At 42.1% G+C, this 18,777-nt stretch overlaps 1 protein-coding gene across 1 annotated transcript; it reads right to left on the bottom strand.

Annotated features, from left to right (window-relative positions):
• Nucleotides 1-1,513: 1,513 nt before the first annotated feature.
• Nucleotides 1,514-17,362, bottom strand: LOC127162356 (plexin domain-containing protein 1-like; the record flags this gene model as incomplete). Its single annotated transcript, XM_051105156.1, has 7 exons — nt 17,328-17,362; nt 17,127-17,176; nt 2,431-2,549; nt 2,075-2,174; nt 1,898-1,993; nt 1,678-1,759; nt 1,514-1,574 (listed from the first exon to the last, which is right to left on the bottom strand). Coding segments are annotated over exons 1-7 (543 nt in total), but the record flags the coding sequence as incomplete, so codon positions are not given.
• Between the last annotated feature and the right edge of the window lie 1,415 nt (nt 17,363-18,777).

Raw genomic sequence — 18,777 nt, forward strand, 5'->3', positions numbered from 1 at the left:
TCATAAACTCTTGTTGAGATTAATGTTTTAAATTAGGGCTGTCAACGATTAATCGCGATTAATTGCATACAAAATAAAACTTTGAGTTTGCCTAATATATGTGTGTGTACTGTGTATAATTATTATGTATATATAAATACAAACACATTCATATATATATTTAAGAAATATTTACAAGCATATGTATTTATTATAATTTTTATATAATTTATATTATATATAAATAAAATCATTTTGTATATTAATAACATATTTCTCATATATATACACATTAATTTGTGTGTATTTATATATACATAATAATTACACACAGCACACACACACATATTAGGCAAACTTAAACTTTTATTTTGTATGCGATTAATCGCGATTAATCGTTGACAGCCCTATTTTAAATATTTAATTTTGAAGATAGCAATATTAAATGATTTTAAAAAGAAGATAAAAATGAAACTAATACTGCCAGTAGGTGGCGGCAAGTCACTGATTTAATTTCTGAATCATATTATTCATTTGATTCATTCAAACGGCTTATTCTTTCAGGAATAAAGCAAGTGATTCTTTTTATGAATGGGTAATTGATTCATTGACTCACTAGAAAATGCACGTTCATTCATAAACAAAACGATGCACAGCGGCTCAGTTGTGACTTTGTTTCAAACTATTTTTGACAATGAAAAAGAGCAAAATCAGGCAATAGTGTTATAATCAGACAATGTAAGTCACTTAATATTAACTTGTTTATTTAACTGTTGTATTAAATCAATATCTCATTTACAAACTAGCTTAAAATAATTCAAAGCTGTCACTCATCTTAGTTCATTGTGATCTCACAAAGTTCCATTATAATCAACAAACTGTCTACACTGCACAATGAATCTCTTATTTACACTCTCTTCACACTTTATGAAATGATAGGTCAGATATGTCTGTGATACATTACTCAACGTTGAAAACTAGGATGCGGGTCCTTTACTGTTTACAATGCATGAAATGCTGCACTGTGATTGGCTGAGCGGATATATCGCATTTTGCAGAGAAGGGGGACTGGCGTTTGTTGTGGTTTGGAGAAAAAGGGAGAAAATATGACAGAATAACACGGCGGATATCGCATTTTGTGTAAAATTAAAAACTGCCTTTTCAATACCGACCAGATACAATACTGATTTTGGCAGGAACTCAATTTTGTAAAAAATGGCATTTATCGCATTTTGGAACCAAACTCTTCATATATAATTTTAGTTTATTTGAGGTGAGTTAATTTTTCTTTTTTTTTTTTTTGTTTTGTTTTTTTTTTTTAACCAGAGGGTTTTTTCTTTTTTAATACTATCAGCTATCAAATATAATCCATTGGCAAGGCAAAGCTGACTCCTACTCGTGAAACTGCACTTTGACGCATTTGTCAGATAACTTGTCAAAGTCTTGCAGATGCAGCGGCAGCAGTACCCACAGCAGTTAAAAGCTCATTCTGGTTGAGTACCATCTGTATGCATATTTGGTGACTTGTCCATACCTCTTCTGAACAACTGTAGTCCAGCCATTCTTGCCTGTATCGATCTATTCCATTTGAACACCTGAAAGATTATTGACACATACATTCAGTTGTCAGGAGAGAACAAATGCCTTACGTGAATTCTGCAGAAACACACAGCGGATATTGAGATCTAATGCTGCTACCTTTGTAGAGTATTGCACCATCCACAGCCTGATGTCAAGTTGGACTGGAGACATTGTTCGCAGGTATTGTGCTGGAGGCAGGCTAGCATAAAACAGGATATAACGTCTAATGTCAGGGTGCAAATCTATAAATAGTCAAATTCATGAATAGTTGTTTTCAGTATGAGCAATTGTGATTGTTGTAAAGAAGAGAAAGGCAAGCTGTGATCAATTTACTCACTTGGTAAGGGGGTAAACTCAAATGCTGAGCTATTACCGATCTTTGTTGTGTCAATTTCTACCCGATGGTATTCATAAATAGTCCGTCGTTTAGCATCTGTTGATGACACATCATTAAAGTAATGGAATAAAGGATACCAGTGTAAATGTACTATGAATTTATTAACTGTCAGTTGACCTGGAGACTGTGGAGAAGACAAAACTGCCATGAAGGCATCAGACAGCCCCACTTTCACTGGATGCTCAGTGGAGTTGATTTTCTCCACAGGCAAAGGAACCTGTTATGAAATGTCAAAAGGAGGAAACTGGACACTATCAAAATCATATTTGCTTTTCTTTTGTAAATTTTATATGCTAGGCTAGGGTAATGGTCTGTGAGCAGTTTATTTCACACTCTTTTGATGAAAAACTGTGATTGGCAATAACATTTTCACAGTAATACTCTATGTGCTCTATACTGCATGTACACAGTACTGCTTGCTATATGTGTGTTTAATTGATCTTGGTTAAATGAAAGTGCAGAATCTGACTTACGTCTTTGTAGCTGAAAACAATGGTCCCGTTACGACAGAGAACAGTCTGGAAGGTGAAAGCTCCTTCTGTCTCTCGATCTTTCAGCCTCACTTTGTCCCACTGCACCACAAATATGTCACCTGAAGCATCAAAGTCAAGTTAATTCTCTGTTAAACTGACTGCAATTTTCTAATAATTCTAAAGAGTTAAGCACATTTTAAGATGTAATCAGACAGTACTGGGATATACTCTACCATTTAAACATTTTTTTATTTTTTATTAAGAGATGCATTATTCTGATATACAAACATTTCAAAATGAAATGTAAACTAAAAATTCAGATTTTTTTCTTGCAATTCAGACTTTACACTTTGCAATTCTGATTTTATATCACAATTCTGACTTTCTTCTCAGAATTCTGAGATTACATTTATTTTTATTTTATTTATTTGTTTGGAAAAAAAAATCGTTCTGCTCACATTTCATGAATGAGGCCAAATGGGGGTATTATTACGTTTTTTGTAAATTGTCTTTTGTATGGTATACTGTTTTATGTATGTTTTATGATGGAATTATTAGCACATTGGTATCAAATTTCATATTAAAATTATAGTCTTTTAACTTCTTGAATGATGCTCTATACCACATCTTTATAACTGCATCAGATAAAAAAAGGACACCAAACAGTCAGCTCTCTCTGATCATGCAAATGAGTCAGCTTTCTTCACTTTTTTACTCCAAAATGTACACCTTTTTCATTGGTCAAGCCAATCTCAGAATGTGTGACTTGGCCACAAGTTAAAAGGGCACAACATTAAGTGACCTCCCACTTATTCTTCCCTCTTGGTCCATTCTTCTGGTTACTGATCATGTGGAGAGGACTGGAAACATCCAGTCCAACTGTGATGCCACAGGACGCCGGCAGGACTTCAAAGTTGCAACTTGCATTGATTTACATTTTCTAAGGCATGTTTTGTGATCGAAAGGGAAAATGCAAGGGAGTGAAAACGGCCATGAATATTTAGTGATTCACACATTTAGACAAAAGGCCCTCCTCTAATGGCCCATCAGTGAGACTGTGACTGTCTATTCACGTCTACTACCGCTTTCCTTTCTTCCCTCGCTCTCGTTGATCGCTCGTTTTTATTGTACAACCGTGAGTGCAGCGTGTTTGTAGTGTGTTAGCCGGTTAGCTTGCCATTCATTTTTAATTTTTCTCTACGCCTTTTTCTACACAAGTTCATCAGACAACAGTGGTGAGTTGAAATCATTCTACATCTACGGTGAGTAATGGCTTCTTCTCCTTTCCTGGTAACCTGCATCACCTGTCATATGTATAGTTTATCAATCTCTGTCGGCAGCGAGGGATTCACATGTGATAAATGCAGGGAAATAGTTAGGCTGACAGAGAAGATTTCAGAACTAGAGACACGCATCCAAACTTTAATCGAGGATAGTAAGAATGTGAGGGCATTAGATACGGCTTTGGATGCGACTAGCTTAGGAAGTCCCGTACATTGTTCGGTTCCGGTAACTTCGCCTTTGCAGCAGGGCAACTGGGTGACTGTGAGACGGCATAGTCGCGGGTCAAAACACCGCTCTTCCGTTCCGATCAGAACATCAAACAGGTTCTCCCCACTCAGTGACGCACCCACTGAGAAACCGGATCAAAGTGCTCTAGTTATTGGCGATTCTATTGTACGGAACGTGAAAATAGAGACACCAGCCACCATAGTCCAATGTTTACCGGGAGCCAGAGCGCCTGACATCTTGGCAAATTTAAAAGTGCTGGCTAATGCTAAACGTAAATTCAGTAAGATCGTTATTCACGTCGGCACAAATGATGTTCGACTTCGCCAGTCGGAGATCACTAAAAATAATGTTAAAGAGGTGTGTGAACTTGCAAGTACGATGTCAGACACTGTAATTTGCTCTGGCCCCCTCCCTGCGTATCGTGGTGACGAGATACATAGCAGACTGTCGTCACTGAATGGCTGGATGTCTAAGTGGTGCCCGCAGAATAACATAGGTTTCATAGACAATTGGACAAGTTTTTGGGGCAGACCTGACCTGTTGAAAAGAGATGGTCTTCATCCCTCCAGGGGTGGTGCTGCTCTTCTCTCTAGTAATATGGCATATAGTCTTAGAGTTTGCACTTGACTAACTGGGGCCCAGGTCAGGAAGCAGACAGACTGGCTAATCCGACCGTCTGCTAGCCGCCTCACGTCACCACAATCAGTTAATTCTCAGCACATAGAGACCCTTTCACCTAGATATCATGCTATAGAGACTGTGTCTGTTCCCCCGAGCTAGACAATACAAAAGACGTCCAAACCAATTTAAGAGTAACAATCTAATCAACGTTCAACAAATAAAAAACTTACATAATACAGAGAAACAAATGATAAAACTTGGCCTTTTGAATATCAGGTCCCTCTCGACAAAAGCGCCTTTTGTAAATGATATGATCATTGATCATAATCTAGATGTGCTATGTTTGACAGAAACCTGGCTAAAATCAGATGATTACATTATCTTAAACGAGTCTACTCCTCATGATTACTGTTATAAACATGAGCCATGTCTAAAAGGTAAAGGGGGGAGGTGTTTCTACAATTTATAGCAATATTTTTAGTGTTTCACAGAGAGCGAATTTCAAGTATAACTCATTTGAAATTGTAATGGTGCTTCATATAACATTATCCAGAGAAACAATTGTTAATGATAAATCCCCTATGACGTTTGTACTTGCTACTTTATACAGGCCACCAGGGCACCATACAGATTTTCTTCAAGAATTTGCTGATTTTATATCTGAGCTGGTGTTAGCTACAGATAAGGTCTTAATAGTAGGTGACTTTAACATCCATGTTGATATTGAAAATGATGCGCTGGCAGCTGCATTTACAGACATTCTAAATTCTATTGGAGTTAGACAACAGGTGTCCGGTCCCACTCATTGTCGAAATCATACTTTAGACTTAATACTGTCACATGGAATTGATGTCAATGCCGTTGAGATTCTGCAGCAAAGTGATGATATCTCTGATCATTATCTAGTCTCGTGTATTCTCCAGATGACTAAAACTGTAAATTCAACTCCTTATTACAAGTATGGTAGAACCATCACTTCTACTACAAAAGATTGCTTTCTAAGTAATCTTCCTGACTTATCTGAATTCCTCAGCATGTCCAATAGCTCAGAAAAACTTGATGATGTAACAGAAACTATTGACTCTCTCTTTTCCAGGACTCTAGATACGGTCGCTCCTCTGCGCCTAAGGAAGATTAAGGAAAATAGTCCGACCCCGTGGTATAACGAGCACACTCGCGCCCTAAAGAGAGCAGCCCGGAAAATGGAGCGCAGCTGGAGGAAAACAAAATTAGAGGTTTTTCGTACTGCTTGGCGGGAATGTACCCTATCGTACAGAAAAGCGTTAAAATCGGCCAGATCTGACTACTTTTCGACTCTTTTAGAAGAAAACAAACATAACCCTAGGTATTTATTCAATACAGTGGCTAAGTTAACAAAAAATAAAGAACCAACAGGCACTGACTATGCCCATCAGCATAGCAGTAATGACTTTATGAACTACTTTACTTCTAAGATCGATACAATTAGAGACAAAATTGTCACTATGCAGCCGTCAATTACAGTGTCGCATCAGATAGTGCGCTGTAGATCTCCTGGGGAACAATTCAACTCATTCTCTACTATAGGTCAGGAAGAATTGTATAAACTTGTTAAATCATCTAAACCAACAACTTGTATGCTAGACCCTATTCCATCTAGGCTACTAAAAGACTTGCTTCCAGATCTCATAGATCCTCTGCTAAATATTATTAATTCATCACTGTCATTAGGATATGTCCCCAAAACCTTCAAACTGGCTGCTATTAAGCCTCTAATTAAAAAACCACAACTTGACCCCAACGAATTAACTAATTACAGACCTATCTCGAATCTCCCATTTCTGTCAAAGATATTAGAAAAGGTTGTATCCTCACAGTTATCTTCCTTCCTACAGAAATATGATATCTGTGAGGATTTTCAGTCAGGTTTTAGACCGTACCATAGTACTGAGACTGCTCTTATTAGAGTTACAAATGATCTACTCTTGTCATCCGATCGTGGTTGTATCTCTCTGTTAGTGCTACTGGATCTTAGTGCTGCGTTTGATACTGTTGACCACAACATTCTCTTGAATAGACTTGAGAATTATGTTGGCATTAGTGGTAGTGCATTGGCATGGTTCAAATCGTATCTATCTGACCGCCATCAATTCGTGGCAGTAAATGATGAGGTATCATATCGATCTCAAGTGCAGTATGGAGTACCACAAGGCTCAGTACTAGGGCCGTTACTCTTTACGCTTTACAATATGGTGTTAGCTTTCACTGCTATGCTGATGATACCCAGCTCTATATTTCTTCGCGGCCTGGCGAAACGTACCAATTTGAAAAACTAATGGATTGTGTAGTTGAGTTAAAAAATTGGATGACAAGTAATTTCTTACTGCTAAATTCTGAAAAAACAGAGGTGTTAGTTATTGGGCCTAAAACCTCAGCGTGTAATAACCTAAAACACTGTCTAATACTTGATGGCTGTTCTGTCAATTCTTCGTCATCAGTTAGGAACCTAGGTGTGCTATTTGATGGTAATCTTTCCTTTGAAAACCACATCTCTAGTGTTTGCAAAACTGCATTTTTCCATCTCAAAAATATATCTAAACTACGACCTATGCTATCAATGTCAAATGCTGAAACATTAATTCATGCGTTTATGACCTCACGGTTAGATTATTGTAATGCTTTATTGGGTGGTTGTTCTGCTCGCTTAATAAACAAACTCCAGCTGGTCCAAAATGCAGCATCTAGAGTTCTTACTAGAACCAAAAAGTATGATCATATTAGCCCGGTTCTGTCTACACTGCACTGGCTCCCTATTAAACATCGTATAGATTTTAAAATCTTGCTAATTACTTATAAAGCCCTGAATGGTTTAGCTCCCCAGTACCTGAGTGAGCTCTTATCGCATTATAGTCCCTCACGTCCGCTGCGTTCTCAAAACTCTGGCAATTTGATAATACCGAGAATATCAAAATCAACCGCGGGCGGCAGATCTTTTTCTTATTTAGCGCCCAAACTCTGGAACAATCTACCCTACAATGTTCGGGACGCAGACACACTCTGTCAGTTTAAATCTAGATTAAAGACCCATCTCTTTAACCTTGCTTACACATAACAAATCAACATATTCTTATAATTCAAATCCGTTAAAGGATTGTTAGGCTGCACTAATTAGGTCAACCGGAACCGGGAACACTTCCCATAACACCCGATGTACTCAGTGCATCGTCAGAAGAATGGCATCTACGCTAATATTAGTCTGTTTCTCTCTTATTCCGAGGTCACATTAACCACCAGATCCAGTCCGTATCCAGATCAGATGTTCACTGCAGTCCCCCGGATCCAGTCCGAACCCAGCCCAGACGGTGGATCAGCACCTAGAGACGACCTCTACAGCCCTGAATGTCAGCGGAGTCCACATCAACTAGATGAGCCCCAGAGACGGATCCACATTAAAGACCACATCACCTAGACGGCTGTCGGCACAAGACCACGGGAACTTTGGCCAGAGGAGAACTGGCCCCCCGACTGAGCCTGGTTTCTCCCAAGGTTTTTTTCTCCATTTGTCACCGATGGAGTTTTGGTTCCTTGCCGCTGTCGCCTCTGGCTTGCTTAGTTGGGGACACTTTCTCTTAACACAATATTGCATTTTACTTTATTGTTTTTGATTAACTACCTTTACCTATAATGTGAGTGTTTAATGTTGCCTTTGGCATTGTTGATGTACTGTTTCCTATTTAATACTGTACAGCCGCCTTGTCACAATTCTGTATTGTTAAAGGCGGTATATAAATAAAGGTGACTTGACTTGACTTGACTAGAAACAATGCGAGAAGATTCAAAGAATGGAGTTTTAGATTATTTGTATTTATTTACAGCACAGTATAATCAAAACTTACACAATGAAGGTCAAAAGCACATTATTGACTACACTGATGTTACATGTACAGAGACATGAACAGACTTTGTGTCATTCCTGAAAACTGTTTTCTGAATTCTGTTCAACAAGTGAAAAGTAAATTATACCTGATATTTAAGTGATTGCTGCTTCTTTTCATGGGTTCAAGAAACAAAACTCATTGTAACGGAGTGAATGAGACGAGAGGCGAGCGGATTCATATGCACACTTTTATTAATGGGACGAGACAGATACATGGTCAATGCAGGCAGGGTCAGACGAACAAGCAAACAGGAACAACGCAGGCTAAGCACAGTGGGAGTCCGTAAAACAGGCGAGAGTAAAACCAGGGGCGAACGGTATCCGAAACGGGGCAATCCAAGAGAATAGTCCAACAATGCGAGCGATAATCCGAAAAGGCAGGCGGCAGACAAACGTAAACGAGATGACCAGGCAGGAACGTAAACACAGGGAACTAGGATACTAGGATACAAGGAAACTAGGAAACGCTAACAATCACAACAATCCATGAAGTGCACTGGGGAGGTCCGGGGCTTTTTATACAGTCTCTGATTGGATGCGGGTGACACGAGTGGTGGCTGATGGGTAATGAAGTCCGGGGTGGGATGCAACAGACTGTGTGTGTGTAAGTAGAGTGAGGGTGACATCTGGTGGTGAGCGGTCCGCAGAACACCGACCAGATTCGTAACATAGGCCCCCCCCCCAAGGAGCGGCTTCCAGACGCTCCAACAGAATAACAATCCAGGGGAGCGGTGGGGCGGGAGCCAGACAGGGCGAGGGCTGGAGGACCAGGTCCCTGTGGAGGACCCGGTGATTGAGGCAGGACCGGCAGAGCAGGAACCCTCCAGGGCGGAGCCGGAGGTGGAGCAGGAGGCGCAGGAGCCCTCCAGGGCGGATCCGGAGGCGGAGCAGGGGCCCTCCAGGGCGGAGGCGGAGCAGGGGTCCTCCAGGGCGGAGGCGGAGTAGGAGCCCTCCAGGGCGGAGCCAGAGGCAGAGCCGGAGCCTTCAGGGCGGAGCCGGAGGCGGGATAGGCGACGCCAGAGCCCTCCAGGGTGGAGCCGGAGGCAGAGCATGAGGCGCGGGCACCCTCCAGGGTGGAGCAGGAGGCGCAGGAGCCCTCCGAGGTGGAACAGGAGGCGGAGCGGTCCTCCAGGGCGGAACAGGAGGCGGAGCAGGAGGTGGAGCAGCCCTCCAGGGCGAAACAGGAATCTGCATCACGGTCTGGGACCTGGGGAAAGCAGGGACAGAGGAGGCAGACAGAATAGGGGGAGAAGGCGTAGCAGCCCTCCGGGGCGGAACAGGAGGCGGAGCAGGAGGTGCCGCAGCCCTCCGGGGCGGAACAGGAGGCGGAGCAGGAGGCGCCGCAGCCCTCCGGGGCGGAACAGGAGGCGGAGCAGGAGGCGCAGCAGCCCTCCGGGGCAGAACAGGAGGCGCAGCAGCCCTCCGGGGCGGAACAGGAGGCACAGCAGCCCTCCGGGGCGGAACAGGAGGCGCCGCAGCCCTCCGGGGCGGAACAGGAGGCTGCGTCATAAACTGGGACCTGGGGAGAACAGTGACAGTGGATGCAGACAGAAAAAAGGGAGAAGTAGAGAGTTTAGCGGTTAACGCCCCCTCCATAAGAGGTTCTACGGCAGGCGCCGACACCTCTGGAGGCATTGGCGCAGCTTCTCCGATGGGGAAGGCCTCTGGAGCAGACTTGAGACCAGACGGGAGCTCTGAAGCAGGCTTGTAATCAGACGGGAGCTCTGGAGCAGGCTTGAGACCAGACGGGAGCTCTGCAGCAGGCTTGAGATCAGAGAGGAACTCTGGAGCAGGCCTGAGATCAGATGGGAGCTCTGGAGCAGGCTTGAGATCAGACGGGAGCTCTGGAGCAGACTGGTGAACAGACGTGGCCTCAGGGGTTGATTTGTGAACAGACATGGCCTCAGGGATTGACTTGGGAACAGACGTGACCTCAGAGGCACAGTGTGCAGCCCACACACACCAGATGGCAACCGCCATTAAAGGAAGAGCAGCAGCGGGAGGTTGTGGTGGGTCCAGTACGCTGGCTATCATGATAGGCCGTGATCGTGGGATGTCTGATAAGAGGTGACTTGACCCTGGGTCGTCGGACGGGGCATGACCTGACTCTGGGCCGTCGGACGGGGCATGACCTGACTTTGGGCCGTCGGACGGGGCATGGTAAGGCTCTGGGGGGTCAGACGAGACGTGACTTGGCTGTGGAACAGCAGCAATAACTTCATTTGACTCATGAAGATCAGCTGTGGTTTGACTTGGTTCGTGGAGATCGGCTGTGACTTGACTTGATGCGTGAAGATCAGTACTGACCTGATTTGACTCATGGAGATCAGTGGTGACTTGACTTGGCTCATGGAGATCAGCAGTGACTTGATCTGACACGTGAAGACCAGCGGTGACTTGAACTGGCTTGTGAAGATCAATGACTTTACTTGACTCAGGAACCACGGCTGTAACGTTGCTTGACTCAGGAAGAGCGGCCCTGACTTCACTTGGCTTGTGAAGGTTAACAATGACTTTACTTGGCTCAGGAACGACAGCCTTGAGGTTGCTTGACGCAGGAACGACAGCCTTGACGTTGCTGGACTTGGAAGCTTGACTGGACTTGGAAGCTTGACTGGACTTGAAGGCTACAGCTGTAGCCTGACTTGACTCCAGAGCAGCGGCTGAAGCTTGACTTGGCTCTGGAATAACAGCAGCAGCTTGACCTGGCTCATGAGGATCTGCTACAACCTGGCTTGACTCATGGACATCCGCTGTACTGGGACTTGACTCATGAACAACATGGCTTGGCTCAGGAGCAACAGCTGTCACGTGACTTGACTCAGGAACAACATGGCTTGACTCAGGAACAACAGCTGAAACGTGACTTGACTCGTGGGGAACAGCTGTGACTTGGCTTGACTCATGGAGAACGACAGCTTTGGCTTGACTTGACTCAGGGGTAGCCGCCGCGACATGGAGCACCACTTTAGCTGCCCATACCGTCATTAGGGGTGTGTCCAGCACGTGGGCCATCATGACCACAGGTGGCGTCCGGGTGCGGACCACAGGTTCTGGAATGGCAGCCATATTGTGGAGTGGCTTGGAGACGGCGGCCATCTTGTGCAGTGGCTTGGAGACGGCGGCCATCTTGTGCAGTGGCTCTGGCGTGGCAGCCATCTTGTGCAGTGGCTCTGGCGTGGCAGCCATCTTGTGCAGTGGCTCTGGAAAGATGGCTGTAACTTGACTTGGGACAGGGGCGACAGCTGTAATTTGACTTGACACAGGAACAATAGCTGTAGCTTGACTTGACTTGGAAACTTGACTTAACTCAGGAAACACAGTAGCAACTTGCCTTGACTCGGAAACTTGACTTGACTCAGGAAATACAGCTGCAACTTGACTTGACTTGGAAACTTGCCATGACTCAGGAAATACAGCTGCAGCTTGACTTGACTTGGAAACTTGACTTGACTCAGGAAATGCAGCTGCAACTTTATATGGCTCTGGTATGGCGGCTGTGACGGGACGGAGCTCTGTCCTCGCCGCCATCTTGTGAACGGGCTCCGCCGTCGCCGCCATCTTGTGAGCGTGCTGGCGCCGCCGTCATCTTGTGAACGGGCACCGCTGTCGCCGCCATTGCTCAAGCGCGCTCCGTCACGGCCGCCATTTCACGAGCGATCCAGGCGGCTAGCGCGTTCGCGGCATCGTGCTCAGGCATGACCACCAATTTGCGAGTGGGACGCGCGGTCGCCCTAGCCGCGTTGTCGCGCTCCCTCTGCGCAACCCCCACGGTGCACGGCGAACCCACACACAACAGTGCAAAGTTCAGAAAATCCGCGAGTGATGAACGCGGACCCTCGCATCTTAGTCTCGCCTTCAGTGGCTTGTTGACACCATCACAAAAAATCTCCATGATAGTACAGTCCGGTAGGGTGGAAAAATTGGCAATGGCCAGAAACTCACGGATATACTGCTCTAGTGTGTGTGGTCCTTGTTTGATCCGGAAAAGAATTCTGTCAGTGTCCATGTCGAATGAATGTCCGGGGTGAAAGCTGCTGGATCCTGTGTTGATGGATTGTTCTGTAACGGAGTGAATGAGACGAGAGGCGAGCGGATCCATATGCACGCTTTTATTAATGGGACGAGACAGATACATGGTCAATGCAGGCAGGGTCAGACGAACAAGCAAACAGGAACAACGCAGGCTAAGCACAGTGGGAGTCCGTAAAACAGGCGAGAGTAAAACCAGGGGCGAACGGTATCCGAAACGGGGCAATCCAAGAGAATAGTCCAACAATGCGAGCGATAATCCGAAAAGGCAGGCGGCAGACAAACGTAAACGAGATGACCAGGCAGGAACGTAAACACAGGGAACTAGGATACTAGGATACAAGGAAACTAGGAAACGCTAACAATCACAACAATCCATGAAGTGCACTGGGGAGGTCCGGGGCTTTTATACAGTCTCTGATTGGATGCGGGTGACACGAGTGGTGGCTGATGGGTAATGAAGTCCGGGGTGGGATGCAACAGACTGTGTGTGTGTAAGTAGAGTGAGGGTGACATCTGGTGGTGAGCGGTCCGCAGAACACTGACCAGATTCGTAACACTCATCATCAGTAGTCCAGGAACTATTAACCATAGAATATCAGTGCAGTTGAATATCTGATATCGATACAGCACTCTTCATGTGGAATTCATGTAGCATTCATCTGTGGTGTAGGTATCAGATCACTAGAGAAAAAAAAAAAAAACATCTGTGAGCATGTTAATATTAGGAGCATCTGTAATATATACATATAGTATGATTTTGTAGTCATAGAATCACACATGCTTTATACGATCATAAAAAATTTACATTTTATATCGGAGAAACTAATTAATATTGTTTAGCACGTTAAACATCTATTCACAAACAGAGTATTAATAATAAATTAATATTACTTTTATATCCTATTGATTTACAATACATTAATATGATTTTATAGTCATAAACACAAGCATGCTTTGTATGTATTATACAATACAAACCATTTTATGTCTGGGAAACTAATTTATTATTGTTAAGCACGTCATAAACATCTATTCGTGAGCAGAGTATATGACAGTAGTTTTGTCTAAACATTCTTAGATTCTATCATTCAGTGTTACAGTGTAAACACTTACTTTTATATTGTGTCATTTTTATGTTATAGAATATTAAAAACATCCTGGCGACGTGATACATTTCGATGCAATGAAAGGAAACCTACTTTGTAACGTTTAACTTGATTGCACATGTAGTCAGGAATTATAGTTTGGAAAAAATCTAACTACTATAATGTGTACAAGTTATGTCACAGTAACTCAACAACTAACGTAAGTAGGCTAATAAAAGAAAGACTTACTCCTTCGGTAGATCTTGCCGTGCATCGCATCGCGTTCTGTCTCTGAGGGAAATATAAATCTTACTCCTTACAGCGTGTCTTCTTCCAGTAACAAGATGCAAATAGCCGAGATGAACAATGAAGACAAGTCTCGCTGCTTTGTTTATGTTGATGTGGGTGGTACGTCGTGTGCGCTTCACACTTTTGATATTATAATCATCCACGTAAGTAGCTCGTGGGCATGATCAAATTAAAAATAATTAGGTCTGACGAGAAAGACTGGACATGGCGTTGGTTTCGTACAGATTACTTTAATACAGGATATTTGTTGACTTAATTCATTGACTTATGAATTACTTCATTGACTTGTTATATTAGACAGCAACTTGTCATTTGAAAACCATATTTCTCACGTTACAAAAACAGTATTCTTCCATCTTAGAAACATTGCCAAGCTACAAAATATGTTACCTGTTTCTGATGCAGACAAGCTAGTTCATGCATTTATGACCTCTACACTTTACTATTGTAATGCACTACTAGGTGGTTGTCCTGCATTTTCAATTAACAAGCTACAGGTTGTCCAAAATGCAGCTGCTAGAGTCCTTACCAGGTCAAGAAAATATGATCATATTACCCCAATTCTACAGTCTCTGCACTGGCTACCTATTAGGTTCCGCATCAGTTACAAAATATTACTTCTTACTTATAAGGCCCTTAATGGTTTAGCCCCGGCATACCTAACTAGTCTTCTATCACGCTACAATCCATCACGCTCCCTAAGGTCACTAAACTCTGGACTTTTGGTAGTACCTAGGATAGCAAAGTCCACTAAAGGGGGTAGAGCTTTTTTTGCATTTGGCTCCCAAACTCTGGATTAGCTTTCCTGATAATGTTCGAAGTTCAGACACACTCTCTCTGTTTAAATCTGGATTAAAGACGCATCTCTTTAGCCAAACTTTCAAATAGTGCATCTCATTATCTTGTACTGCAGTTATATCTGATCATATGCATATTATTATTCTTTAGCTTGGGTTAAACATATTTTTTGCTTGGTTGAACAGCAGCTATGTTAATTATGTCCCTATTTGCTGCTGATTGACATCCCGTGGTAACTAGGAATTACGCAAGTGGAATTACAGTTGATGCCAACCCCTCAGAGGACCTCAGATAATGGCAACTCGGAAACAACATACAGCACTACCAGATTTTGCTATAAGTTGATTGCAGCATATAATTCATTACTGTTAATAGTGTTTATGTCATTAACTGATTTTTACCATTTATCTCTGCCATATGTACGTCAGCTTGACATAGTCACCACAAGTAAGCTACTAATAAATATATTGTAGAAACTTTAATTTTCTGTAGAGCTGCTTTGCAATGATTTGTATCGTGAAAAGCGTTATACAAATAAACTTGAATTGAATTGAATTGAATTGAATTGCTTTCCCAACTTTCCACCTGGGAGAGATCTCTCCAGACCATCAGCAAGTCAGGCTAACATCTCTGCAAGTTCTTCATTCCTCATGCCAGAAAAAAACTGTTGCAACTTTAACATCATCGAGCAAATGGACCATCAAGACTTGCATTGTACATTTAACTAAGTGTAACATGTTTTTTTTGGGTTTTGGTTTATGTTCATGTTTTCATGTCTTTTATTTTGTATTTGATTCAGGCTGTTTGTGTCTTGCTTGCCCTCATGTATTCCTGCTATTGGTTCCTTAGTTCAATGTGTCATGTTCAAGTCATGGTTGTTCAAGTCATGTGTCTGTTTGCTCATTGGTTTGTTCTTGATATGTGACTCCCATTGTTTGTTTTAAGTAGCCCTCATGTTGCCAATGTCTTTTGTTGTGTATTGATGTTGTAACCCTGCTGTTGGTAAGTCTGTTTGTCTCAAATCTGGCCATGCAATGCAATGCCATGCCATGCCATGCCATGCCATGCCTATTGGATTATGATTTGGATTATGTCTTCACGGTAAATAAAGCTGCACTTGGGTTCATCTACTTCAACTCGCCTACAGTGGATCATTTGTTACACTAAGCTAAACTGAGATTTAGGGTAAGCAGTAGACCTGCGTAGCATAGCAACGGTGCGAGAGGGGCGCTGCCATCCTGACGCCGTATTTCCACTACAGCGTAGCAAGCAGGGCGAAGCCAGTGTTTTCCATTCATTCCTATGGAAGTTGAGCGTAAACGCACTGTGCAAGCGTTTAAGCTCAGCTTCTGTAGGAATGAATTGAAAACGCCCACACCACTCTGCTCGCTATGTGCCAGTGGAAATACACGGTGACAGGTTTAAACGTTTAAGTTATGGAGCCAGCATTGGTCATATTTGTTTTTATATTTTATGTTTTACTGGAGGACATGGTGGGAATGTACCTCAGGTTTGGCCAAGAGCATGGCCGGGTAAATTATATTGTTTTGCTGCATCCTTGCCGGATTACAATTTTAAATGCATTCATTGCGTTTGAACTGACTTGAATAATGTAAAGATACATATGAAAAAAAATACAAAACCATACACACAGAAATATATAGCAGTTCAAATACTGACTGATATGTTACCAAGGTGCGATTTTATAATAGTTTATTGTCTTGATGGTGAACATATTTAGAAACCCTGATTTAGGCAGGTAAGTAAAAATAAAACTGTGAATAAATAAAAACAAATTATGCATTGTTCATCTCAATGTTCAGCGGCAGCAGAGTGTTTGACATGCCTCGTTCCACTGTCCACCGAGTTGCTAAGGAGTTGGTGGCCATTCGCCACCAAGAGATTCACCTCCTGAAGACCCCAGAACACATGGAGGCAGGGCTGGACTTAAAACTGATGTTGTTTTTCTAATGTTAAACCTAAGCTATGATGTAAATAGTTGTAAAAAGTATTTTCAGTAACGTACAGAACAATTTTGTTTTAATGTGAAAAAAAAAAAAGATATTTACAGGACAAAAAATAGAATACACGTATAGAAGAGTGTTGTGAAAAAATTATAAGCTGCATTACAGAAACTTACACATTGTAATTTACAAATTGTACAAAATTAGTTCTCTTTTATTAACACATGAATGTACAATACAAAAATACAAAATGTACAAAAATTATTCATTTCATTCTTAACTTACATCACAAAAATAAACTACAGAAATTAGATTGTTTCATTGACAAAGTGACCAAAGAAGATATTAAAAATTTGTGACACTTGCAATCCTAAATCATAGCAAATAAACCATGCCTGTTAACAACAACAGCACAATGAATTTCAGTGGGAAAAAATACTCTATTAACTTGCTTACTTTGTATTTTTAAGTCTTTCCCCAGCAGGCTCACTTTCTCTAAAATAGTCCTACAACAAGAGAAAATGGAAACACTTATAAAGAAAGGTTTGCAATCTTAACATTACAAAACATGATACAGCGGGACATGCATACAATTTACTAAAGTGCTAAAGTTTGTTTAGTTACATTTCAATGTGAATTCCCCAACAGAACTCTCACCTGTCATGTTCTTTGAATATAAATTCCATCGTCATCTGCGCGCAAGTGATTCTGGGATATGGTAGGGTGCGAAGTGTCCATCAGATGTACACTTCATTTTCCTGGGAATCGGAGACCGCATTTGAAGTCGCTTTCGAATTACGGCAGCCTTCGTCACGCCGCGGTGACGCATTCGGCCTTGGAATGCGCATTTCGGAGGGTGCATTCTGAATTGGGACAGCTTACGTTGTAACAATGTGACGCAATCGCCCTTCAAATTCGCACTTCGGAGTCCACGCACTTCAGTTTGGGACAGCCTTCGTTGCGCCGCTGTGATGCATTTGCACTTAAAATACGCACTTCTGAGTCCGCGCACTCCACTTTGGGACACAGCTTTTGTCTCCCTTATCACACACACCCAATTACTGCTCTAATGCATTAATACTGTAAGACCGTTATTTTCTGTGGCCACAAAAATAAAACTTATTATAAGTGATATGAAATTATACTGAATGTTCGCTGGACAAACAGATTAGTTGATTGTAATTTTAATTTTGCTACAATTAATTATATACATTTCCCTTTAGAGCTAATTTGCTCCTATATCAATGCTGAAAATAGCTGCTTAATATTTTTGTGGAAACTGCAAAACACTTACAGTTTAATTTATTATGTAAGCCTTTAAAAGGCTTTTTTTTATGATTGTTCTACTTCCTTTTTTGTGATTATTGTTTTTATTATTGTTTTTATGATTATTCTACTTCCTTTTATGTAAAGCACTTTGAATTACCTCTGTGTATGAAATGTGCTATATAAATAAACTTGCCTTGCCTTGCCTTAAAAGAATACTTACAGGTGCATCTCAATAAATTAGACCTGATAAGATCAAAAAAAAAAAAAAAAAAAAAAACTTTTTAGTGAATTGTTGGCCTTCTGGAAAGTACAGTGGGTACGGAAAGTATTCAGACCCCCTTAAATTTTTCACTCTTTGTTATATTGCAGCCATTTGCTAAAATCATCTGTTCATTTTATTTCCTCAATGTACACACAGCACCCCATATTGTTGACATTTTTGCAGATTTATTAAAAAAGAAAAACTGAAATATCACATGGTCCTAAGTATTCAGACCCTTTGCTCAGCATTTAGTAGAAGCACCCTTTTGATCTAATACAGCCATGAGTCCTTTTTGGGAAAGATGCAACAAGTTTTTCACATCTGGATTTGGGGATCCTCTGCCATTCCTCCTTGCAGATCCTCTCCAGTTCTGTCAGGTTGGATGGTAAACGTTGGTGGACAGCCATTTTTAGGTCTCTCCAGAGATGCTCAATTGGGTTTAAGTCAGGGCTCTGGCTGGGCCATTCAAGAACAGTCACGGAGTTGTTGTGAAGCCACTCCTTCGTTATTTTAGCTTAGGGTCATTGTCTTGTGGGAAGGTAAACTTTTGGCCCAGTCTGAGGTCCTGAGCACTCT

The sequence above is a fragment of the Labeo rohita genome, unplaced genomic scaffold (genome assembly GCF_022985175.1).
Source record: "Labeo rohita strain BAU-BD-2019 unplaced genomic scaffold, IGBB_LRoh.1.0 scaffold_905, whole genome shotgun sequence".
Classification (NCBI taxonomy): domain Eukaryota; kingdom Metazoa; phylum Chordata; class Actinopteri; order Cypriniformes; family Cyprinidae; genus Labeo; species Labeo rohita.